This window comes from Cebus imitator, unplaced genomic scaffold, assembly GCF_001604975.1.
Source record: "Cebus imitator isolate Cc_AM_T3 unplaced genomic scaffold, Cebus_imitator-1.0 Scaffold264, whole genome shotgun sequence".
NCBI classification, from domain to species: domain Eukaryota; kingdom Metazoa; phylum Chordata; class Mammalia; order Primates; family Cebidae; genus Cebus; species Cebus imitator.
This window is the reverse complement of record NW_016107579.1, coordinates 2,130,297-2,156,100: the sequence shown is the minus strand read 5'-3', so window position 1 is coordinate 2,156,100 and position 25,804 is coordinate 2,130,297. Positions and strand designations below refer to the sequence as shown.

General features: G+C 37.9%; 1 protein-coding gene across 3 annotated transcripts in view; it reads left to right on the top strand.

Moving 5' to 3' along the window:
- CUNH2orf76 (chromosome unknown C2orf76 homolog) overlaps positions 1–25,804 on the top strand; it is a 63,257-nt gene that overhangs the window by 35,026 nt on the left and 2,427 nt on the right. For 2 of the 3 annotated variants that reach the window (XM_017500245.2, XM_017500246.2), the window contains exons 3-5: positions 9,459–9,509; positions 12,815–12,852; positions 18,739–18,820. In XM_017500245.2, coding sequence (XP_017355734.1) covers positions 9,459–9,509; positions 12,815–12,852; positions 18,739–18,820 — 171 coding nt within the window. The remainder of the gene's footprint in view (positions 1–9,458; positions 9,510–12,814; positions 12,853–18,738; positions 18,821–25,804) is intronic. The other variant, XM_017500247.2, reaches the window with a different exon arrangement.

Genomic DNA, 25,804 nt, shown 5'->3' with positions numbered 1-25,804 from the left:
CACGAAAAGATTGGAAAAACTAAAGCAGTGGGGAGCTGTGGGACAACTTCTAGTAGCCAAATATACATGTAATTGGAGATGGTGAAGGAGAGAGGGACAAGGGGACAGAAGATACATTTGAAGAAATAATGGCTGAAAATTGTACAATTATGATGAAAACTAGAGACTCATAGTTCCAAGCAGTTCAACAAATCCCAAGCAAAAGAAACATGAAGAAAGCTACACCAAGGCATACCGTAATCTGATTGCTTAAGTGGTGATAAAGAAAAAAGAATCTTAGAAACAGCAAGAGAAAAAGAACACATTGTACATAAAAAGGAACAAAGATGAAAATATCAGCTGACTTCTCATCAGAATCAATGGATGCTACAAAGAAGATGCTGGAGTAAGTTCTTTAAAGCAGTTAAGGAATGAAGGCAACATGAAGATGTTTTCAGACATACCAGAGCGGGAAGCTTTCATCACCTGGAGAGCTGTACTGTAAGAAGTGTTAGAAGACCTTCTTCAGGCATAAGGAAAATGATACCAGATGGAAATCTGGATGTACACAGAGAAATAGAGAGTACTGGAAATGGTAAATTGAATAAATATAAAATATTTTTTCTTATTTTAAAAATAATTAAAAAATATGTTTGGGCATTTAAAGAAACATAATAACAATGTATTATGGGTTTTGTGGGAAATTTATGACAGCAGTAGCATGAAGTTCAGCAGAGGAGGAATGGAAAAATCTTTTGCTATTACAAAGTGTTATAGTATCATTTGGAGGTAGACTGATAAAGATGTTTACTGTAAACCTCAAAGCAACTCCCGCCTCTTAATTCCACAATCTAAGGGCTATAGCTAATGAGCTAACAAAAGAATTAAAATGGAATCATTAAAGATTGTCAAATAGACAATCCAAAAGAAGATAGAAAAAAAGGAATTAGAGAACACATGGACAAATTAAAAAGAATAGCAATACTTTAGCCATATCAATAATCACATTAAAAGTAAATGGTCTAAATACCCCAATTAAAAGACAGACATACCATGGGAAGTTTCAATTATATGTTGCCTATAAGAAATGTACTTTAAAGATAAAAATCAAGAATAGAAGGACGAGAAAGTTATACCATGCTAATATGAATCCAGAGAAAGGTGGAGGGACTATGTTAGTGTCAGATGAAGTAGATTTTAGAGCAAAATATTACTAGGGATAAAACTATCACTTCATAATGATAAAAGCATCAACTAAGAGGACGTCGTGATGCGCCTAACACAACAGAATTCCAAAATAAATGAAGTAAAAATTCATAGAACTGCAGGGAGAAAACATGAATGGAGTAAATAGAAAGTCAGAAAATCAGTAAGGATCCAGAGAACTTAAAAACACTAGCAACCCAGTCAACTGAATTGACTTTTAGAGAATCTTGCATCTAATAATAATAGAATTTATACATTTCTTTCAAATGCGCATGGAACCTTTATTAATAGTCTAGACTTCATGCTATAAAATAAGTCTTAATAGATTTTAAAGGATTCAGATTAGACAGTGTCTGTTTTCTGGCCACAATGGAATTAGATTAGAAATCAATAATGGAAAGATCTTTGGAAAAATCTCCAAATGTGTGGAATCCAAATAACACACTTCCAAATAGCCTACAGGTCAAATAAAAGATCAAAAGGGAAGGTATTTTGAACTGAATGGAAATGAATATACAACTTTTCAAATTTTGGGGTTGCACATAAAACAGTATTTAAAAGAAAGTCTATAGCACTAAAACATCTAAATTTTAAAAAAGGGTTTAAATCAATGATTTCAGTCTTTATGTTAAGAAACTAGAAACAGAAAAGCAAATTAAACCTAAATCAGAATAAAAGAAATAATAATGATCGCAGCAGAAAATAGAAAAAGCATAGAGTTAAATCAATAACAGTCAAAGTTGGTTCTTTGAGATCAATAAAATTGAGAAAGCTCTAGCCAGACTGATCAGGAAATAGAGAAGACACAAGTTATCAGTATCAGGAGTGAGAGTTGTCATATCACTGCAGACTTTCTACAGATATTATAAGAATAATAAGGGAATATTCTTAACAATTTAATGCTAATAAATGCATTATCCTGGATAAAGTGGACAAGTTGCTTGAAAGACCCAAACTATCAAAGCTCACTCAAAAAGAAACAGCCTGAACAACTCTGTATTTTAAAAGGAATTATGGTTAAAAAAACACTTCCGCAAAGAAAGCTCCAGGACCAGATGGTTTCACTGGTATATTCTACCATATTTTTAAGAAACAAATAATTGCAATTCTATAGAGATTCTTCCAGAAGAAGGATGGGAGCCAGGCACGGTAGTTCTTTCCTATAATCCCAGCTATTCAGGAGGCTGATGCAGGAGGATCTCTTGAGGCCAGAAGTTTGAGACCAGCCCAAGCAACATAGGGAGATACTGTATCTTAAGAAAGAAAAATGGCAGGGGGGATATTTTTCAACTCGTTCTCTGAGGCCATTCTTACCCTGATATGAAACTAGAGAAAGTTGTTAGAAGAAACTAAAGCTACCAGCCAATATCTGTCATGAATGGAGATGTAAAAATTCTTACCCAAACTTTAGTAAATCAAATCCAACAATATTTAAAAAGGGTAATACATCATGAGTGTGTTAGTCTGTTTGCATTGCTATGAAGGAATACCCAAAGCTGGGTAATTTATAAAGAAAATAGGTTTATTTGGCTCTCAGTTCTGCAAGCTGTACACAAAGCCTAGTGCTGGTATGTGCTTCCAGTGAGGGCCTCAGGAAGCTTACTGTCATGGTGGAAGGCAAAGGGAAGTCAGCATGCCACATAGCATGTCACATGAGAGAGGAAGCAAGAGAGAGGGAGAAGATAGCAGGCTCTTTTTTTTTTTTTTTTGAGATAGAGTCTTGCTGTGTTGCCAGGCGCCAGGCTGGAGTGCAGTGGCACAATCTCGGCTCACTGTAATCTCTGCCTCCTGGGTTCAAGCAATTCTCCTGCCTCAGCCTCCCGAGTAGCTGGGACTACAGGTTCATGTCACCACACTCAGCTAATTTTTGTATTTTTTTAGTATAGATGGGGTTTCACCATGCTGGCCAGGATGGTCTCGATCTCTTCACCTTGTGATCCATAAACAACTAGATCTTACATGAATAACAGAGGACGAACTCATCCATTATATCATGGAGAGCACCAATCCAAACACTTCTCACTAGGCCCATCCCCAACATTGGAGTTATATGGCAACATGAGATTTGGAGTTGACAAAACATCCAAACTATATCAATGACCATGTAGGGTTTATCCTAAGAATGCAATGCTGGGTCCACAGGCAATAAATAAATAAATAAATCATGTAATTCATCATATTAATAGTGAAGAAAAGAAAACCGTAAGATTATTTTAATTGAAGACAGAATCCAAAATCCATTCCTACTAAAAACTCTTTTCAAGCCAGAAATAGAAAGGAACTTCCTCTACCTGATGGAGCGTATTTATGAAATGAAAAACCATTGCCTAACGTCATACTTAATAGTGAAAGACTGAGTGCTTTCTCCCAAGGTAGCAATGTCTGCTCATCATCACTGCTATTCAACATTGTACTGTGGTTCTAGCCAGTTCATTAAGGCAAGAAAATGAAGTAAAAGGCAACCCTGTTTCAAAGGAGGATGTGAAACTGTCATTATTCACAGGCAATATGATTATGCAGAAAATCCTACGAAATCTATACAAATGCTACCAGAACTTACAAACTGAGCTTAGCAAGGTTATAAGATATAACATCAGTATACAATAATTAATTGTACTTATAGTTACAAGCAATATACAGTGGGAAACTGAAAAAAAATAATAAAACATCAAAAAACATGAAATACTTAGATACATTTGATAGAAGTGTGAGACTTTTACTCTAAAAACTTTAAATATCACTGAGAGAAATTTAAAGAGACCTAAGTAAATGGAGACATATACTGTGGATCAGAAAACTCAAAACTGTGAAGATGCCATGTCTCAAACTGTGGTATTGATTCCAGTCCCAATCAAAGTTGCAGCAGGCTTTTTTTCCCTTTCAGATAATACCAAGCTTATTCTAAAATTTATAAGGAAAGGCAAAAGACCTAAAATAGTCATAACTCACAATAAGAAAAGAAAAAAAGTTGAAGAAATCATACTACCTGATTTCATGACTTACTGCTATGAAGTTACAGTAATCAGTACTGCATATGTGGTATTGGTGTGTAGACAAACATATACATTAATGGGAAGCAAAGTCTAGAGATAGACACACAGATGTGTTACATTAATTTTTGCTCAAGGTATTTTTGAGGAGAGTGTATTTTCCAAACAAGGTATTAGAACAATTTGATAGCCATATGCAAATAAATGAACCTCAATGCTTACCTCCCACCATGTACAAAAATAACTCAAAATTGGCCAAGACCTAAATGTAAAAGGTAAAACTATAAAACATCTATAAGAAAACAGCAACAAACCTTAGAGACTTTGATTTTCATCAAAATTTCTTAAATATAGCACAATAAACATAAACTATAAAAGAAAAAAATCAATTGGGCTTTAGCAAAATTAAAATCTTTTCAGAATATACTGAAAAGAAAATAAAACCAAACCACAGATGTGGAGAAAATATTTATAAAACATATATCCAACAAGGAACTATTATTTAGAATAATAATTAAAACCAAAACCTCTTATAACTCAATATAACTCAATAAGAAGACACACAACACAGTTAAAAGTGGGCAAAAGATTTGAATAGACACTTCACTAAAGAAGACATGTATGGCAGATAAGCATATTAATACTCATCATTAGTCTTTAGTGAAATGGAGATTAAAACCACAATGAGATTGTACAACACATCCACAAGATTGACCGAAATTAAAAGGAGTAACTGTAGCAAGTTTTGGCTAGCATGTGAAAGGACTGGAACTCTCATATACCACTAGTGGGAATATTAAAAGGAACAGTCACTGCCCTGTCTCCCCTAGGCTGGAGTGCAGTGGTGCAATCATAGCTCACTGCAGCCTTAACTCCTGAGTTCAAGTGATTCTCCTGCCTCAGCCTCCTGAGTAGCTGGGAAAACAGACACCACCATGTGTTTTTTTTTTTTTTTTTGAGATGGAGTCTCACTCTGTCACCCAGGCTGGAGTGCAATGATGCGATCTCGTCTCACTGCAACCTCTGGCTCCTGGGTTCAAATGATTCTTCTGCCTCACCCTCCTGAGTAGCTGGGATTACAGGTGTCCGCCACCACGCCCAGCTAATTTTTATATGTTTAGCAGAGATGGGTTTTCACCATGTTGGGCAGGCTGTTTTCCAACTCCTGATGTCAGGTGAGCCACCTGCCCTGGCCTCCCAAAGTGCTGAGATTACAGCTATGTCTTTGTTTAACTTTTGTTTTTGTACAGACTGGTCTTGAACTCCTGGGCTTAAGCGATCCTCCTGCCTTGGCCTTTCAAAGTGCTAGGATTCCAGGTATGAGCCACTGCACGTGGCCAGCAATTTCTTAGAAAGCTAAACATATACCTGCCATATGATCCAGTCTTTCCACTTCTAGGTGGAATGAAAGTATATGCCTGTGAAAACTGAAAGTAACTGTCTCCATATGAATGTTCCCAGCTTTATTTGTAATAGTGCAAGATAGCAGTGTTATACTATTAGCACAATTATGCTCTTTTAGCATAAGGAACATGTTTGCTTTTTTCCACTTCCTTTGCAGGCATCTTTATGTGTATTTTTGCTAAAGCTCTTACCTCACCGGAATGTGTCTAACGTCTAATCTGTCTTTCTGCCACTGTGGAAGATAACTGCTTTAGTTCCCACCCTTCTCAGTGCTTCAGGAGGGGAGACGAGAGGGCTGGATTCTGGTCCAAGCTCTGGACACCTTGGGCTGACCAGGCACTTCCTGAGACCTCAGTGTTCTCCTCTGGCAATTGTAGGCGTTAAATTATATGTATTCTTTCATGGATGTTTTTGAGCACATGCTGTGTACCAGGCACGATTTTAGGTCCTGACAACACAATGAAGAAAACAGGCTGCGGTCCCTGCCCTCATGGAACCAGTTTGTGTTAATTTGTTATGTGCTGGACATGGTCCTAGGTTTTGAGAGGACAGCCCATGTTTTCTTTTTTCTTTTTTTTTTTTTTGAGACAGAGTTTTGTTCTTCTTGCCCAGACTGGAGTGCAAGGGTGCGATCTCGGCTCACTGCAACCTCCGTCTCCCGGGTTCAAGTGATTCTCCTGCCTCAACCTCCCAAGTAGCTGGGATTACAGGCAGGCACCACCATGCCTGGCTAATTTTGTATTTTTAGTAGAGATGGGGTTTTTCCATGTTAGTCAGGCTGGTCTCGAACTCCTGACCTCAGGTGATCCACCTGCCTCGGCCTCCCAAAGTCCTGGGATTACAGGTGTGAGCCACTGCACCCGGCTGACAGCCCATGTTTTTATCTCCAGGAATTTATGTATTTATAGGAAATGGAGACAAAAATAAGTTAAAAGACGAAACTATAAGTGTAAATCATGTTATGAAGGAAACAATATCAGAGGAAACCCTGCTTTAGGCAGGGTTGTCAGAAGAGGTGGCACTTCAGTTAAGATTTAAAGGCAGGGAGAGAAAAGGTGCTCACTGTGTCCTGGTCATTGTCTCTTCTCTCAGAAGTCTGGAGAACATAAGACTGATTTGATTTCTTCAGTCGTAGACATCTCTAAATGATAATAGCTTCATGGGGCCATCTGTTTTTCACCTCACCGCTTTCTTCAGGGAGCTTCATTGTCTAATTCAGGATATATAAATGGCAATACATTAAATGGAATTAATTCTCCTTTCTGATGTTTAATGAATACGACTTTGGCCTATAATTCACAAATGATTGAGGCACAAGAAGAAAAAAGTGAAGTGTGTATCCGCTGGTAAGCCTAAGCCAGAGATTTCATAAACTGGTGTCTAGCAGGCAAATCCTGAATCCAGAGAGGTTTCTCTTGGCCTATAGTATTTTAAAAGTTAAGAAATTTCACCTAAAACCTTAGACTTGTGGCATTGTCATTTAAATCTTTAGGTGTGGCCACTCCAGGCTCATGTTCCTACAGCCCTGTGATCAGTCAGTACTGACTGGCAGAGCCCCCTTTGATGGGCACGTGCTCTCAGATCTCACTGCTTCTCCTTGTTTGACCTGCTTCACTCACCTGTTTTCACCTGTCTGGCTCTCGTGTGAATCTGTTTGACTACAAATCATCTCAGGGGAATTTTTTTGTTTTGTGTTTAAATATCTGTGCCTGGTACCAGCCGGCTTTGAGTCAGATCCACTTGTACCGGGCTGCGTGATTCTGATGTGCAGCCAGGGTGAGGACACACTCCTAGGACTGTAGCACTGGGTGTAAATGTACTTTTGTTACAGCATTCACCACTGGAGCACATGCTGTCGGGAGTGGGTGGCTCCTCTTTTACTCTGTTCCTAGGATGCCTGGTAGTAGGTGCTTTAAATACTTGTCACATAAGTGAATTATATTTTAATTTGATATGTATTTGACATTGGAAAAGCATTTTTTAAAAACCTACATTTCCTGACCAGGTGCAGTCGCTCACACCTGTAATCCTAGCTACTTGGGAGGCTGAGGTGGGAGCATCGCTTGAGCCCAGGAGGTCAAGGCTACTGTGAGCATAATCACATCCCTGCACTCCAGCCTGGGCAACAAAGCAAGACCCTGTCTCAAAAAAATCTCTACATTTCTTAATTTAGATATGTGGATTTTTTGTTTGTTTGTTTTTAGTTGTCTTTAGTAGATAACACATTTGTGTGGTTTTAAGATCAAAATGGAAAAAGGAATATAGTGAAAAGTCTCATTTCCCCTTCTGGTCCCTGTCTAAGCAGTGCACTAACCCTGCGCCCTCCCTACTCCCCAGTCAGCAAGTACAAGCAAATCCAACCATATATTCTCATTTTACCCCCTTTTTACCCTAAAGGTAGCTTCCTAAAAATGATGTTCTCTCTTTAGCCTTGACATAGCTTGAAGATGTTATCGTGTTAGTAGAGAGCTTCCTTTTCTTTTTTCTTTTCTTCCTTTTTTTTTTTTTTTTTTTCAGTTGAAAAGTATTTTTCATTGTTTGGGCATATTATGATTTACTTAACAAGTACCTAATTGAAGGACATTTGGATTTTTCCTTACATTTCTGCTGTGAGCAATGCTGCAGTTAATACCCTTCTCTGTATGTCATTTTATAATCACATATGTGCATAGTATAGCTCTATGGTAATAAATTTCTGGCTGGGTACAGTAGCTCACACCTGTAATCCCGGCACTTTGGGAGGCCAAGGTGGGCAGATTGTTTAAATTCAGGAGTTTAAGACCAGCCTGGGCAACAAAGTGAGACCCTGTCTCAATCAATTAATAAATTCATTCATTCACTCATTCATCCTGAAGTGGAATGGCTAGGTCAAGGAGTATACGCATATGTAATTTTGATATATGTTATACATTTCTCTGTTAGGTGTTGTACCAGTAGATCTTATTAATTAAAATTAGCACTGGCATTTGGAATATGTTTTTAAAAGAATATTTACTGTGTTTTGTTTTGTTGTCTTTGTGGAGTTAGAGGAGTTATTTTGTTGGTTATATGAATTTTGGTAAGAGTAGTAAGATTGTTCTAGATCATTGGTTTCCACTAATGGCCAAAGACTCATAAGGGGTTCTCAGATTCATATGCTAAACAAACATCAGCCATATATATATATATATATCTATATATATATATATTCACACACATATATGTCTTTCATATATATATGTATGTCTCACACAAGTGTGTTAGTATATATTTTAGCTATACATAGATACTGTTGTCTTTAATGAAATTAAAAATTATTTTAATAATGTTACTGAAGTCTTAGTTCAGATAGTAACAGCTCAACATCTTGTCAATGGCTCTAATATTTTAGATGGTGATATGGTTTGGCTGTGTCCCTACCCAAATCTCATTTTGCATTGTAACTGCCATAATCCTCACCTGTCATGGGAAGGACCTGGTGGGAGGTATTGAATCATGGAGGTGGGTTTTTCCCATGCTGTTCTTAATGATAGTGAGTGTCATAAGATCTGGTGGTTTACAAAGGGCAGCTCCCATGCACAGACCCTCTTGCCTGGCGCCATGTAAGACGTGCCTTTGCTCCTCCTTCACTTTCCACCATGATTGTGAGGCCTCCCCAGCGCATTAAACATCTTTTTTTAAAAAAATAGATTACCTAGTCTTGGGTATTTATTTATAGAAGTATGAAAGTGAACTAACATAGATGGCCCTTGGATTTCAGTGGTGTATTCATTCTATATTCTATCAGTTTTTTCAAAGTAACTTAGTCTGTAGACAGAGAAGAATAGAATCAACAGACTATGCATGTTCTATGAGTGCCTGTTTGCTTATTGTGTAATAAAAATAATCTTTCTCTTGTAGATGTCCCTTTAAGGACCAGTCTGCCACCACCATTCAGAAATTATAAATATGGTAACCATTTTTTTATTTTTAAAAATATATATGAATACAATTTTGCATTAGTTTGTTACAAACTTAAGTTTTGTTTTCAAAAATGAATTGACTATCTGTAAATAAAAACCAATCTGGAAGTTTGTGTAGAAATATGGGAATCCTATTATATTGCTCAAGTCAATTGTAATAGGAAGTGGAATATTTGCAAGGAATAGCATGTTTGGCAAAACTGTGTTTAAAATGCGTTTCTCTGCCAGGTAATTAGAAAAGTAAAAATGGTAGAAGACTAAGAATTAAAAGAAGGGATTTAACATTTTAAATGCCAATGATTTGAGCATATTATATAGTAGTTTTATATGGTACAATTGATGATTTCAAAATGGAGTAATAAGGCAAGAAGCTAGATGTCATTCATGATGGCACAGTTATTAACCTTCAGCAGAGTGACACTCACATAAAACTTTGAATTTGAAATTTCATTTGAAAGGTATGATGCACCTAATAAATATTTCTGTTAATTGGTGCAGACATTTTAAAGTGTCAATTTTTTTATTACCTTAGATTATTTTTTTTTGGAGTGACTTTTCATTCTGTTCTCATTTGATAGAACAACTTATGACCTAAAATCCTTTGAAATCACAGTCTTCACCGTGTGTATGCATTTTAATATCCAGAAACTAATTGTGAGGTTATAAGGGGTAGTCAAGCAGAAGTTGAAGGCACTGAGTGGAAAGCACTTTGATTTATTGGGCTTAAAGAATTTACATACTCAATATTGAATAAGAGAAAGGAATAAAAAGCATGATTAAGGTAAATATGAAACTTCTCAATTGTGGCTTTCAAGGCTTTCAAAGTATAATGTCTTGAAATATAGCTTTAAACTTGAATCAACTTACAGATGCCATTTTAAATGAGAATAGTTACATATGGTTTCCTTTTTCATGGTGTGTGTTTTGTGTACGTGTATGCAAAGCTGTGTTCCATGTAAGTTCTTTTGAAAGAAACTTTATATGATAAAAGCATTAGAATATCCAAGTTGCTTAGCATTATTGTGGTAGATAATGTACCTTTTAGGCTATTCTATCTTATTAGCATCCTTCTGTCCTAGAATTTCTATACTATTCAGATGAATTTCAGAAAAAATGAATACATTTATCTATGAAGAAATTATAGAACCACTTGAGTTTTGATAGACTTCAAGTGGCTTTGTCTGAGTTTGGCTCTTTAACAATCTTCTGCTTTGTGTTGAACAAGAAAGGCTGTAGTATTATTTTCACCTGTCATTGTCATCCAGATTGCCACCTCACGGTCTGTGGGACAGAGCACTTTGTTGGCTATTAGGGAGTGGAAAGAGTGCGGAGTCAGATTTCAGCTTTGCCAGGTACTATCTCCCTTCCCTAGGGCAAAGGGCTGGTTCTCTCTGCCACCAAGAGCCTGAGATTTCTCAGAGCCCTCCTCCCATTTAATTGGCATCCACATCTATTGACTGACCACGTATGCTACTCATCTTTAAATCCCTATTGTCTAGACAGGAGGGCACACAAAAATGTGGTTGTTGTAAAGTGTGGATTGCTCATCCCTATCTATTTCGTAAAGCTGTGTGTGATGCTCCACAAATATAAGATGCTATGTTTATGAGGTTGCTTTCCTCAAGGATTTTGTATGAAGGAAACAATGCCCAAAGGTGTTGTTTGTGATATTTACAAGGATTATTTTAAAGATAGAAGAACAAGGGAAGTAGCTTATTCAGCACAGAAAGGGACATTAATACATCTCTTTGCTGGTTTGTCATTTCTCCTTTCTTACCCACTCCTCATGCCACACCCCTTTCTGTTGGAGAGAAAAATCTGGGAAAAACTTCTGTTCAAAACATTTCTTTTTCTGCTAAAATATATAGCCATTTAATTGTGTGTTGGCCAAACCTATTAGAACAGCAGGATTTCTAGTTTAAAGGCTTATTAGCAAAATACATAGAACATAATTAATATTTAGTAAGGTCCGACTATAGTTTTGCAGGTCGATTGTAATAGGCTGAACTCCTGTTATTTAAAAAATTACTATTGGCTTCTCTCACTTGTCTCAAATAATAAACATATCTATGGTAAGATAAAGAGCATGATAGATAGCTGAAAGTCAACTTTATTTTCTTACACACATTGTAAGCTTACTTTTAGCAATTGTGGTCTCTTTACATCCCTAATATGCGTATTTTACTTAGGTTATATTTATTTTTATTTCTTAGGAATGCAGAGTCTGAGGATTATGTTGACCTTGTAAGAAAAATTGTAATAGATAACTGAAAGTTGACTATTTAAAATAATGATCAAATTCAGGGTGCTAGTTCTCATCTCGTTAACCACCTTATTCTGTATTATGAGAACATAGTTAAATAAGGTCTGTTTTTAAAATAGATCCTTTCATTTCATGTCACTGTTGGAATTCCTTGTTACAATGTGATTGATAAGAATGAGTTTTAGATTAAGGTTGGGAGTTTAGTCAATAATACATTATAATCATAATGCATTCATTAAATGGTTAAATAAAAGTGAGTGAAGAATTGGAAACTTTCTGAATTTCAACCTGTTGAATGGCTGCATAAATTATATAATTAAGGGCTGATTGATTGTTGCTGAGTTAGAATTTTACCCAAGTAAGGAGAAATTACTTACTGGAAATGCACAGGGTAGCCTGACTTTAAGATAAACAGATTAAAGAGTGAAGTTGGGTTTGAATAGAGCACATTAAATGGTGTGAGCCCGTGCAGTATTTACAAACCAGGAGGCAGATATTAATATTCTTGGGGCATTAGCAGCCTTGCTTAGATGACTGGTGGTCCCAGATACAGTGTTTGAATTCTGAGATGGTAACACCTGTATCATCATTTGCTCTTGTCATTGTATCTCATCTGAGTAGATTTTTTTGAACTGCATTTGTTAATGTCTATTTTCAGACTTTTTTTCTTTTTACATTATTTGCGAATCCTGATCTGTAGTGACTCCAAAAAAACAAGATACAGTAATGAGATTCTCTTGTCTTCCATGCTAAGAAAAAATGTGCTGAGTTGACATAAAATTCTGACATACACTGCTGTGTGTCAAAGACCCAGGCTTTAAAAGACAAAGAAAGATCTTTTACTTCAATTTTAATTATCTATAAAGGTAATTTTTCTTTTACTGTATAGTATACTTCTAAGTGAGTCTGATTATAAAACAAGAACTTACACTTCTCAATTTCATAACCACCCTCTACTCTACTCATTTTAATAATTTGAAAAAAAGTTTAGAATAAACTGTGTAAAAAGATAACTTGCTTTTTTCTTTCAGATACACTAAAGATTATTCATCAAGCCCATAAATCAAAGGTATGTTCCAAAGGTACAGCATCTGGCACATAGCAAGTAATCAATGTTGGTTGAATTTGGGAATAAGTGAATGAATACATGTACATCTAAAATATTTCCCATTATAATAGCACTTTTTATTTTGTAGGTACCCTTTCTACCACCTTAGCATTTTCACTGAAGATAAAATAAGCTGTTTCCCTGTTAGTAGTAGGTCCTTTTTAAAAAAGTGTTAATTTAAAAAAAAAGTATACCATATTTATTTATGAAGCACATATTTAACATAAAATAAGCATAAAACTTGGAAAAGTGAATTCATTTTACAGATAAAGGAAACTACTTGTTACTTCTCAATCCAGTCTCTTGGATTTTCTTAATTCTGTACCAGAACAAAAGGGCCAGAAGCCGACGCAAATAATTCACTTGTTCTGATTTGATCCTTGCTGTGTATAAGAGAAGGCACAGAACTGTGGCTCTGGGAGCACACCTTTTAGCTCCACCAAGGTCATGGCCTACAGTTCTGAAGTTGTTTTGCCTTTCCCAAAGAGAGCTGTTTGTTTATGGGTTTGTTGTGTGTTTATATTTCTGTTTTTATGAAGCCACAATCAAAGATTTGTTTATCATACACACAGAGCAGAGTGATCTTTTATCTTTAATCACAGTGGCCTTCTATAGAGTCCTCATTAAAGTCCTTTTGGCCTCCATCCAGAAGCTAAGCAGAGTAGGACCTGGCTGTTCACAGAAGCAGTAATCTTACCGTATTATATAAACTATTCAGGAACAAGTTATTATTCATAATATCCCAATACACAATGCCTGACTCATCAGAGTTTTTCCATAACAATTTTTGAATGAAGTATTTATGAATTCATTTCATTTCATTGTCTTCTCTAGTTGTAGATGTACTCTATACACTCAATCACCTTTCAAATAAATGAGTATCACAGATCACAAGAAAATGGCATGAGGGTGTGCCTATTGACTGTTGATTAGTAACTGTATTTTAAAATTTATTTAATTTTTTTTTTTTTTTTTTTTTTTTTTGTAGCTTAAAACAACACACATTTATTCTCCTCCAATTCTGGAGGTCAGAAGTCCAAAATCAGTTTTACTGAGCAAAAGCCAAGGGTTTAGTAGGATTGGTTCCTTCTAGTAACTTCATTTTTTACACCAAGGATTGTATATACCAATTTTACAATATCTGTTGTGAAATGTCTCAAAATGTCATGCTCACACGCGTCTGGGGCTGTGCTATGGAATCTGCCCTTTTGATTGGTACTAGAATGTAAGGCCACTGTATTTGGACTTCGTCCAATTTTTCTTCTTTGGGACAGGAATGTTTTCAACCTCGTTCCTCAAATGTAGAGAATAGGAAATGTCCTATTGTATATTTTTATATATTATATATATCTAAAATACAAATATAAATATAAAATAAAGTTAAAACAGTATGCTCTTTGAAAAGGTTTTGAGCGAAGTGTGTCCCCATTCTCCATTCATTGCTGGATAATTTACAGTTTGGCTTTTCATATGCTCGTGTTTCTGAAAAGGAGTAAGTAGTAAATTATTCCTTTATCTTAGTGAAGACATAGTTCATGTTCAAATTATCAGTATTATAACATTTTTAAAAAGCTGGAAATTCTGTCATTGGAAAACAGAAAAAAAAAATCTTAGAATTGTTACTTATATTTAAGACATACATTTCACACCGCAGGTTCTGGTTTTAAAATTAGGGCTTGTTTTTCCAGTTGAACAATGTATTTGTTTAAGGGAGATTCCCAAAACAATTAAGTCACTTAGAGTGCTTCTGGAATCTGGCTTTATAAACTTCATCCAAACCATAATGATGCTAGTTAAATACAGACTGTATTACGCCCTGGGGATGGCTCTGCAAGTTTCTGCTTCAACTTTTGTCAGGAAAGAGTTCAATATATTTTTACAGATATAGTTTTAAAACTTCAGAGAAACTTCATCCACCTGTCCTCATTTGTGCCTTATCCAGCTCACAGTCATTTTTCTCATTGCCAAGTGATGGTTGTCCTTTCCTTTTCTGTTTCCCGTCTGCGGGGTCTGTGGCATTGCTGGCCTGCCCTGTCAGTGTTCCAGCTCAGCTGTAACTTTAATCTCCTTCATCAGCCAAAAGGAGAGACTTCTAAATAATTCCTAAGTCTTAATAAACTCATTCATAAAAGGCATTTTCCCCATTTTCCTAATTTTCTAGGCTTAGAGACTTTCCTGATTATAATTACTAGATATCCTCAGAAATTTCTTCCCATTCCCACAATAAAAAGACTGACTGCATACCTTCCCACCAGAGCCTCCTCTCTCAATCTCTCTCTTTCTCTCTCTCTCTCTCTGTGTGTGTGTGTATGTATTATGGATGATAATCAGTGTTTGGTTTATAAAGTCGCAATAATTTGTATTAAAAAGATTGAAATAACAGCTTTAATTTCCATCTTATGTGTGGACATTGTACCCTGGAATAAACTTTATAAGAAATGTGCAATGTCTTTAAAAAAAAAAACTTAAAAACTGAAAATGAGGCTGTCCTTCCTTACCCCTTACCACACATATACTTGAAAATATAAATCTAAACTCTGGGATTAATTTTTCAGACCCATTAAAGTGAACTCCTCTCAAGATCTGTGCATTTTATTGTGTGAAACTGTACTTCAGCTTAACAAAACAAAACCTGCTATGAGGGTTCCAAAATAAGATTTAAATAGAAATGCTTAGGATATTTTAAATAGGAAGATGCAACAGCATAAAATCAATTCTCTCTTAATTTACATATTTAATGCTGCCCCAATAAAATACAATACTTATGTATATATGTAAACTAAAGAAGCTGATTTTTAAATCAGTATGTGAAAAATAAGAATAATCAGAAGAATTCTGAAAAAGAGAAATGAGAGTAATTAGCGCTAACATTTAAGACATATTATAAAACTATAGTAATTAGAACAGTATGGCACTGTCATGTGACCTGGTAATTTAATGGCACAGAATTAAAAGTTCAAAAATAGACCCCAGTATTTTAAAATATGGAAATGGAATGTATCATAAATATGGCATTTCAAGTCTTTAAAGAAAAGATGGAGACTTGATAAATGGTATTTGAATAACGGGGTAAACATCTAAAAAAACAGCTGATTAAATCCATGTATTTTTCTTTATGCCAAAATAAATACCCCTTGGATTAAAAAATTAAACCCATAGATGAGGATAGAGATGAAACAGATGAAACATGGTTTGATAATTTGTTCAAGTTGGGTCACGGGTATAGGGCAGGGGGCTTATTTTCTGTATATAATTATATTTGACATTCTCCATGATGAAAAATTCAAAAAATAAAATTAATGAAAACATTTGAAGAGAACAGGGAATTTAAAAAATATTGGAGTGAGGAAAGTTTTTCTAAGTATGACAGAAAACTGAGAACAATATGAGACTGGTACATTTTACTTCATTCACTAACTTATTCCACCAAAATTTATTTAACACCTTCTGTGTTTAAAAAAAGATAGGGCTGGGCATGGTGGCTCATGCCTGTAATCCCAGCACTTTGGGAGGCCAAGGTGGGCGGATCACAAGGTCAAGAGATGGAGACCATCCTGGCCAACATGGTGAAACCCTGTCTCTACTAAAAATATAAAAATTAGCTGGGTGTGGTGGCACGCACCTGTAGTCCCAGCTACCCGGAGGCTGAGGCAGGAGAATCGCTTGAACCTGGGAGGTGGAGGTTGCAGTGAGCTGAGATTGTGCTACTGCACTCCAGCCTGGCGACAGAGTAAGAGTCCTTCTCCAACCACACACACACACACACACACACACACAGAGACACACACACACACACACACACACACACACAGAGAGAGAGAGAAAAAAAAAGAGGGAGAGAGAGAAAGAGGGAGAGAGAGAGAGAGAGAAAGCAAGGAACACATGAAAACTAGGGGAAATTTTTCTAACGTAGAAGAGGCTGAATTTCCTTCACCTATGGAGATATTCTGCAACTCTGAAATTTTCTAACTTATAGAAGAGGCTGAATTTCCTTTGCCTATGAAGATACTCTGCAACTCTATTGGCTAAATTAGACTACAACTCCATACTTAACCCACAGCTGTCAGATTGGCAAGAATCAGAAGGCTTTGCTAACACACTATGTTGGGAGGGCGTGAGAAGCAGGTCCTCTCCGTGGTCCCGTCCTCCCTGGAGAACTAGATAGCTGGTGGATGGGGATTGGGAGGAGACTGACTTTTCACTTTCTATTCGTATGTGCTTGGAGAACTTTGTATAATGAGTAGATATTACTTTTTTTTTTTTGAGACAGAGTCTCACACTGTTGCTCAGGCTGGAGTGCAGTGGCATGAACACAGCTCACTGAAACCTTTGCCTCCCCGGTTCAAGATATCCTCCTGCTTCAGCCTCCTGCGGAACTTTTTTTTTTTTTTTTTTTTTTTTTTTTTTGATAGCGATGGGGTCTTGCCATCTTGTTCAGTCTGGTCTCAAACTCCTGAGTTCAAACAGTCCTACCGCCTTGTCCTCCCAAAGTGCTGAGATTACAGACTGTATTCCCTATTCTAAAATGATTGAGTGAAGTATTTTTTCTTTTAATCTGTATGCTCTGGAATTTAAGCCCCTGTGCTCTGTAGTGAATGAGGTCCATGAATCCTGCATGCCTTGGGCTTCTGATTTGGCTGCTAAGAGGACTTTCTGTTGACTCTCTGTCTCAGCTGTATTCTAGAAATAGAATATGTTGCGAAACAGGTGTGTTCTGGTTGATGAGTGGTGCTGTGTGCCCAACCAGTGGTCACCTCTTTGTGCTCTGTAGGTAGGAGCAGATAGCAACTTTAAATTTTCACTTGTATTTATGGAGTCTCACTGGATTTGTAAATATCACTGGAGAGCACTCTCTTTTACCCCCACCCCAAATCACTTAGAGAAATAGTCCAATTAATGTGACATGGAATCAAATGTTATTTAGCTTGAGCAAGGTTTTTAGATATGTGGACTTTTGGCCATTTGAAGTATACTTGTGGCCAGGCATGGTGGCTCATGCCTATAATCCCTATATTTTGGGAGGCCAAAGTGGGAGGATCACTTGACCTCAAGAGTTCAAGACAAGCCTGGGCAATATAGTGAGATCCCCATCTCTACTAAAAAAAAAAAAAAAAAATTAGCTGGTCTTGGTGGCACATGCATGCAGTCCCAGCTACTCAGGAAGCTGGGATGGGAGGATTGCTTGAGCCTTGGAGATTGAGGCTGTAGTGAACCATGAGCTGTGATCACACCACTGGACTCCAGCCTAGGTGACAGATTTGAGATCCTGTCTCAAAAAAACAAAACAAAAAAGGAAGCACACTTGATTCTCTCAGAAGTCAGACTGACCAGAGCCGAAAGCTCAGCTCAGCTCTGCTGCTGACCAGGTTAGGAATGACAGGAAGAGATGATGAGGGTGCAACAACAGAACAGTGACAGCTAACAGAGTGTGCTCACCCTGCGAGCAGCACTGCCGAGGGTTTGTATGCTCCATCGAGTCACCCTTACCACAACGTGATGAGGAAGGGGCTCCCTCCTCCCCTTTTCTACTGATGAGGAAATCGAGTCCTAGAGAGGTCATGAAGCTTGTTGAGAACACACAGCTGGGTGCTGGTGGAGTCTGGATTTGCATCCTGATCTGCATTCACACCCACACCACAGAACTCTCCCCAGTGCTTTACGTGGTGCGTGCACTCGGCAGGTCCTCGCTGTGCCTCTGATCACTGCCCTCCTTATGGCCAGGAGAGTGGAATCTACTTAGACTGGTGCTGTGCTGAAAGTCACAACTCTGTGTCTTTGAGAAGTCTCACCAAGTAAGCCCATTAAGTACTGATGAAATGCAGATTTTCTTTCTTTTTTGTTTTTTAGACAAATGAGCTTGTGTTGAGTTTGGAAGATGACGACAGACTCCTGCTGAAAGAAGGCAGCACTCTGAAAGCAGCTGGAATCGGTGAGGAAGGGGGCCGTGTGTTGCTGGAGGGGAAACTCACTCTCCTGGCCTATGCTGAGGCCTGGCTGATGGTATTTGGATAACTCACTGGAAAGTAAATGCTGCCCTTGGCCCTCTTGACCCTGCCCGGTAACTGTTCAGAGGAGGAGGACGAGAATGATGTACATTCTGGTCTCTTCACCGAGGGCAGTAGGTGTCTGCTCTCCAAGTGTGCAGAATGCAAATGGCTCTTTTCAGAAAGCATGGTCAGAACTCCCTTGAGGATCATTTTAAGTGATGGGTTGTTAGTACCAATGTCTACTTACTCTTACTATTGTCACTTGAGCTGATGGTTGGAGAGAAATGGATATAGTAGAACTAATGAGGAATAATGAAACATGTCGTTGTTTGTATCACATGCACTGTGGTTTTTAATAGTCTTCTGAGTCACTCATGGCTCACCAAGGCATGGAATTGAAAATGGGAGCCTGGTGTGTGCAGCTGGAAAGTACCTGATTGGGCCTTCCAGCCTAGAATGTGCTGTGGTTTTATTATAAAGAAATGTTATCTGACATGTTTTGTGACCATTAGATGTCACTGTTATTCTACGTATATGTAGACCTAAAGCTCATCTGGCAGAAGAGGGAGTGGAGATTGTCAGATAGGTCTGAATGGTTGAAGGCAGTGTGCTCCTGACACACCTCTGCAGTCAGTGACTGATGCAGTGTCACAAGCCATGCTGCTGCTTAATTATTAATTAATTAATTAATTTTTTGAGACAGAGTCTCGCACTCTTACCCAGGCTGGAGTGCAGTGGTGCAATTTCAGCTCACTGCAACCTCAGCCTCCCAGGTTCAAGTGCTTCTCCTGCCTCAGCCTCTTGAGTAGCTGGGACCACCGGTGTGCACCACTTGCTTGCCTAATTTTTATATTTTTTTAGTAGAGATGGGGTTTCATTATACTGGCCAGACTGGTCTCGGATTGCTAAGCTCAGGCGATCTATGTGCCTCGGCCTCACATTGTTCATAATTATTTATATGCACTGGTTAAGGAACACAATAAGTGATGTGCACACTGGGAAGCCTGAAATTTTTTTGATGAGTATTCTTTTGAGTTACTTTAATCACGTGTATCAGGAAATTACTTCTGATTGACCCATGTGACTAGCATGAATTCCTGACATAGATCTTCCGATTTAAATAGGATCTTAAATAGCATGTTGGGAAATCTTAGACTCGATTTCTGTGTTGACGCCTACAATATTTGCTAGAATATTCATGTCTTTCCATGTTATGAATATATAAGGTTGTTATTTTGAATAATGATTTTAAATTTGGTATTTGTTTCTTCAAACGCTATTTATTATTGTAGCAGATGGCACCTTTGTGATTGGGGCATGTGGTACCCAGAAGGTAGCCCTGCTTGTTGTTAAAGCATACAGCACAATGAATATTACAGACTGACCGATATTGATGGGGGAATTGACAGACAGCTTCATGCAAAACAGTGGAAAATCCAAAGACTAAAAAAAGGGTAATATTTCACAGGATGATAAAGTTGACATTTCAAATAAAGAAAGAATGATTTAGCCAGAAAATTATGTCAAGCCCATTGCCAAAGCATTCAGGAAAATAAAATTCAAACCCTTATCTCATCTCTTTTTTTATTACAAAATAAATTCTAGATGGGCTAAATGTTATAATGAAAAAAAATTTTTTTAAAGAAAATGTAGTTCAATAATTTCATAATCTTTGGAAAGAGAAGAGCTTTTTAAGAATGACCTCAAAGAGAGAAGCCATAAAGGGGAAGAAGTGATAGATTTGACTACATAAAAGCTAAAAACTCTAAACAGAGTTAAAGAAGAAGCAATAAACATTGAAAAATATTTGCAGCATATGCAACAGATGAAAAGTTATTAGCCTGGGGTCGGGCGTAGTGGCTCACGCCTGTAATCACAGCACTTTGGGAGGCCAAGGTGGGAGGATCACTTGAGGTCAGGAATTTGAGACCACGCTGGCCAACACTGAAACCTCATCTCCTCTAAAACACAAAATTTAGCCAGGCATGGTGACTCATGCCTGTAATCCCAGCTACTCGGGATGCTGAGGCACCGGAAGGTAGCAGTGTCAGTGAGCTGAGATCACACTACTACACTTCAGCCTGGGCAACAGAGTGAGACTCTATCTCAGAAAAAGAAAAAGGAAAAGAAGTTACTAACTTAATAAAGAGCCCTCGTAATTACTATGAAAAAGAAAAATTCTACTGATAGAAGAAGTAACTCACATATGAAAAATAGTTCCACCTTATTAGGAGAGAATGAGTACTTATTAGAAATGAGACATAGATACTGTTTATATAGTAGAGTCTAGTGTTAAGACTCTAGTCTGGGGCCAGGTGCAGTGGCTCACGCCTCTTTTCCAGCTGTTTGGGACGCCAAAGCTAGTGGATCGCTTGAGGCCAGGAGTTCCAGATTAGCCTGCACAACACAGTGAGAGCTCATCTCTATAAAAATAAAAGTTAGAGTCTGGAGCCAGAGTGCTTGAGTCCAAAACCTGATTCTGTCTCTTACTGTCTGGGTGACCTTGTACAAGCAGGAATTGTTTTAAGATTAGCAGACATGAAAAAAGTGGCATTGCACAGGGAAGTGCATGGTGTAGGAAATGGACACTCTTATACCACTATTGGGAATGAATATGACCTCTGATTTTCTGTAGGTCAGTTTGACTAATAAGACTTTCTCAAGTTTGAATTTCAGTGATATTTGTTTCTAAGTCAACAGGGACAAGCTGTGAGGTTATGATAGGTCTTTCAGAAGGGTGGTAGAGTTAGTCCTGACCTTCCCTTTATGTGAATCACTGAAGTAGTGCTTGATTTATTGAATAGAAATAGAATATACTGTGTGATTCCATTATCGTTTGGGTATATTTGTTTTTGTTTTGAGACTGGAGTCTTGCTCTGTCACTCAGACTGGAGTGCAGTGGTGTAATCTTGGCTCACTGCAACCTCCACTTCCCAGGTTCAAGCTATTCTGCCTCAGTCTCCCAAGTAGCTGGGATTACAGGCCTGTGTCACCACACCCAGCTGATTTTGTGTTTTTTAGTGGAGGTGGGGTTTCACCATGTTGGCCAGGCTGGTCTTGAACTCCTGACCTCGGGTGATCCACCTGCCTTGGCCTCCCAAAGTGTTGGGATTACAGGCGTGAGCCACTGTGCTGGACCTCATTATTGTTTTAAAATGTTTAAAATATACATGTAAGATTATTGTTTGTGTGTATATGGAGAAAAGGTCATATGCCAAAATTATAGAAATGGTTTCTTGAGGTGGAGGCATTGCCAGTAATATTTTTGTTTCTTTGCTGTATTATCTAAGTGCTCTTCTGGTGATTTAAAAAGTTCTCTACAGTTTACATGTATTCCTTGTAATTAAAGGACTTTTTTTTTTTTTTTTGTAAGTATAAACCCATCAAATTGGGGGAAAATTGGTTAGAATGAAGGCTGTGCATTTTGCTTGCCTTCTGGCCTTCTGTAAGCCACTTATCCTCTCTGAAATTCTATTTTGTTTTCTGTAAAAATAGGAATAATGAAACCTATTGGAGAAGGATGTCATGAGGTTGTGTAAAACAATGAGGGCATCTGGAGGGATGTGTGTAAAAGGCCCTCAAGAACAACTGCTTTGTCTGGAAACTGTCCTGGAGAAGGCAATTGGCAAATGTTTTGACTTTACTAAAATATTGAGTTGTTGGTCTCATTGTGATTAATTTCAAACTGACTTATGTAATGAACCATCTGTAAATCCCTCTTTTTGTCCTCTTACTTTAAGGATATTGGTCCTGGATCAGTCAGATTCTTTTCCCAGATTCTCCACTCATTTCAGGGTGGTATGAGGACTCCAAACTGCCCTCCTGACTGTGGCAAACCAGCAGCTTTGGGCTCAGGGTGACTTGGGTCCCTGCGGGGAGCAATTTTCTCTTTGTTATCTAAAGTGGTGTTGCTATGCTCTTGGGGGCAAGCTGAGGTTATATCTGGGGAAGGGGATGAGGGTACCTGGAGAGCAACAAAAAAACTCAAAGCGAGAGTTGAGTTGTGAAAATGATACTTGAAATACGTGATTTTGTTGTTGTTGTTGTTGGAGTCTTGCTCTGTCACCCAGGCTAGAGTGCTGTGGCGAGATCTTGGCTCACTGCAACCTCCGCCTCCCGGGTTCAAGTGATTCTCCTGCCTCAGCCTCTGAGTAAGCGGTATTACAGGTGTGCGCCACCACGCCTGTCTAATTTTTGTATTTTTAGTAGAGACAGGGTTTTACCATGTTGACCAGGCTGGTCTCGAGCTTCTGACCTCAAGTGACTCGCCTGCCTCGTCCTCCCAAAGTGCTTGGGATTATAGGCGTGAGCCACTGCACCCGGCCTGAAATATGTGATTTTTCTAGGGAATTTTCCCTCCCTCAGTGCCATGTCTGGTTAGATTTTTACGAGGTTTAGGAGAAAAATTCGAAGCCTTCCCTGTCTCCCGTTTCACCACTTGATCTTGCTGTAGAGCTGTCACTCTGCTATCACAGTGAGTTGCCATGGGAATAACGCCAGGGTAACAAATTTATCATGGGGACTTTTTTTTTGCTGGAGTTGTGAAAGGAAAAGAAAGGCTGCAAGCGGGGAAATTAGGGGAAAAAACATGTTTGAAGATTTCTTTTCTGACGGAGAAATCCTCTAGTTTGTTCTTTGGCTTTTTATCTGCACTGCAGATCCCGATGGAACATTTTACACCTGACGTCAGTGGAAGATTTTGCTGTGGACTCAGTATGAAAATACGTACTTTAAAAAGATTTGCTAGGTGGAAGCAAAAAGAGACTTTTACCTAGAAATGTTACTTGTAATTTAAATGTTGTTTTTACCTTGTTATCAGCAATTATAGTTTTATGGACTGATTCCCCTAAGTAATACATTTATGTGTACGCTTTTTTTCCTTTAAGTGTTATTTTCTCTCTTTCATTTCTACGACTGTTGTCTTCCCAATCCAGCCTGGTTTAAGAGAGAAACTGTGGCTGAGTAATTCTTCCAAAGCCAGTTGTGTTTCATTGGAAACATTTTAAAACAAGATACAATGTCCAAACCGTAAGTGCTTATCTGAGGAAAGCTTCTTGGCAAGCCAGGCCCTGTAATAATTCCAAAACTCCCTTGTGGTTTGTTTTCATTTTGCGTGTCCCTTCTGTCATCTGCCCCCAACCAGAACTCTGTCTGCATGCCTCACCCCTTTGGATGATCTTGTCCATTCAGCTATATTGTGGAATTCTGCAGCTCCCCCTTCTCTTTCAGGGTCCATGTTTGATTTCTGTTTCCTTAAGCCGTGGGCCCCCTTCCCTTTTTGTTTCTGGGTAGCGGTGTCTTAGCTCATGCGTGTTTTCTTCCTTCGACAGTGCGTTATGGTGGCCATTCTTCACCACTACATAGAAGCAGTGATCGTCTGGTTACTCAGTAATGTGGGTGTTGGGCCCAGGGAACTGGGGGACTCCAGAACCAGGACTCAGAGTACACCTCCACAGAGTGTTTCCCTTTTTACCTCCCCACACCATGGTGGAAATTACAGGCATGTGCCCAGTCTATCAAAGACCAGATTTTTTTTTTTTGCTAGTTGTTTTCTTCAAGCTGTAGTTTGAAATCTCTGCTAGCAGATCCAAAACAAACATCTGAAACAAGTCATGAATTCATATAAAAGGGACAGCACTTGGGACTTCTGTTGGTGGTAAAAAAAAAAACAAAACTTAGAAATATAACTCAGCTTCCAGCACAGCTTCGAATGATTTGTAGATTAGGATTTTGTGAAATTTGGGAGGATAGGCTGTACTCCCAGAGTGCAAGAGAGGGTGAGACTTTGTCCGTTTGGTCTCAGATTGCCACAGAAGCCACACCTCACCCTTCATGTATTTTTTTGTCAACAGTCTGCAGTTACTGTCACATGGCAGCCTCCCTGATCACGGATTTTTTTGTATCACAAAGTCAGTGTGTGTGTCTCAGGCTCCTTTTTCCAGACAACAGGGGCTGTGTCTCATACTGCTTGGTGCTGACTAGCAGGAGACTAGGGACTCGGAACGTATGGATGAATCCTTGTTGATTGATGAGTTTATTGAGATAAATTAGTTGAAAAGTTTAAATACATTGCATTTATTTTTTCTTGAGATTTTACACTTAAAATCGATTATTCTTGTATTCTTTCATTTAAAGTCATTATTATTTTTCTATTAAAGTTTGTGTGTGTGTGTGTGTGTGTGTGTCTGTCTGTCTGTCTGTCTGTCTGGAAGCATTATAAAATTATTAATTTTATATCCAAAGTTTGAAAGCCCTGGCTTGTGTTTATTTCATTAAACTTGAACATCAGTATTAAAATGATCTTACAAATGTATTTGGAGGGTTCTCAGTTTCATTTGATAGTTAGACGAAGGGATGAAGTGGCAGTGTATTTATTGGATTTTAGATTGCACATTCATTTCAGATTCCCATGCCAAGGCACTCTGCACCTGACTGCACTGCCGCCTGCAGCACATTTAATTTAAAATCAGGTGCCCTGGGGGACCAGCACAAGGTAGACTTCCTGAGGGTTCATCCCCAGCCAGTTTTAAAGGAGCCATTTTAAATAGTATTTGGGAAGCAGGAATTTAAGGGATAATGGTGGAAAGAGGGACTATGTAGAGGTCTTAAAAATCATTTATAATTAGTTTTCATGTAAATTGGCAAATACATTTGCAGCATAAGTCCTTGAAATCATTCTCTCAAAAATTTTTAGCAGAGTTTTACAGATTTCAAAAAACATTATAGTCCACTTCTGTTTAAGGACCACATTACTAAAATTTAAAATCCATTTAATGTTTTACTTTTGAGTGTTCACAGTAACTTGTAATTTGTGTGTTTTCCAATTTGTTAAGGGTGACAAAAATTTTAAATTAACCTGAGGTATTATACTTTAACCCATTTGTTTACCTAGATTTCCTAAAAAAAAAAAAAAAAAAAAAAAAAAA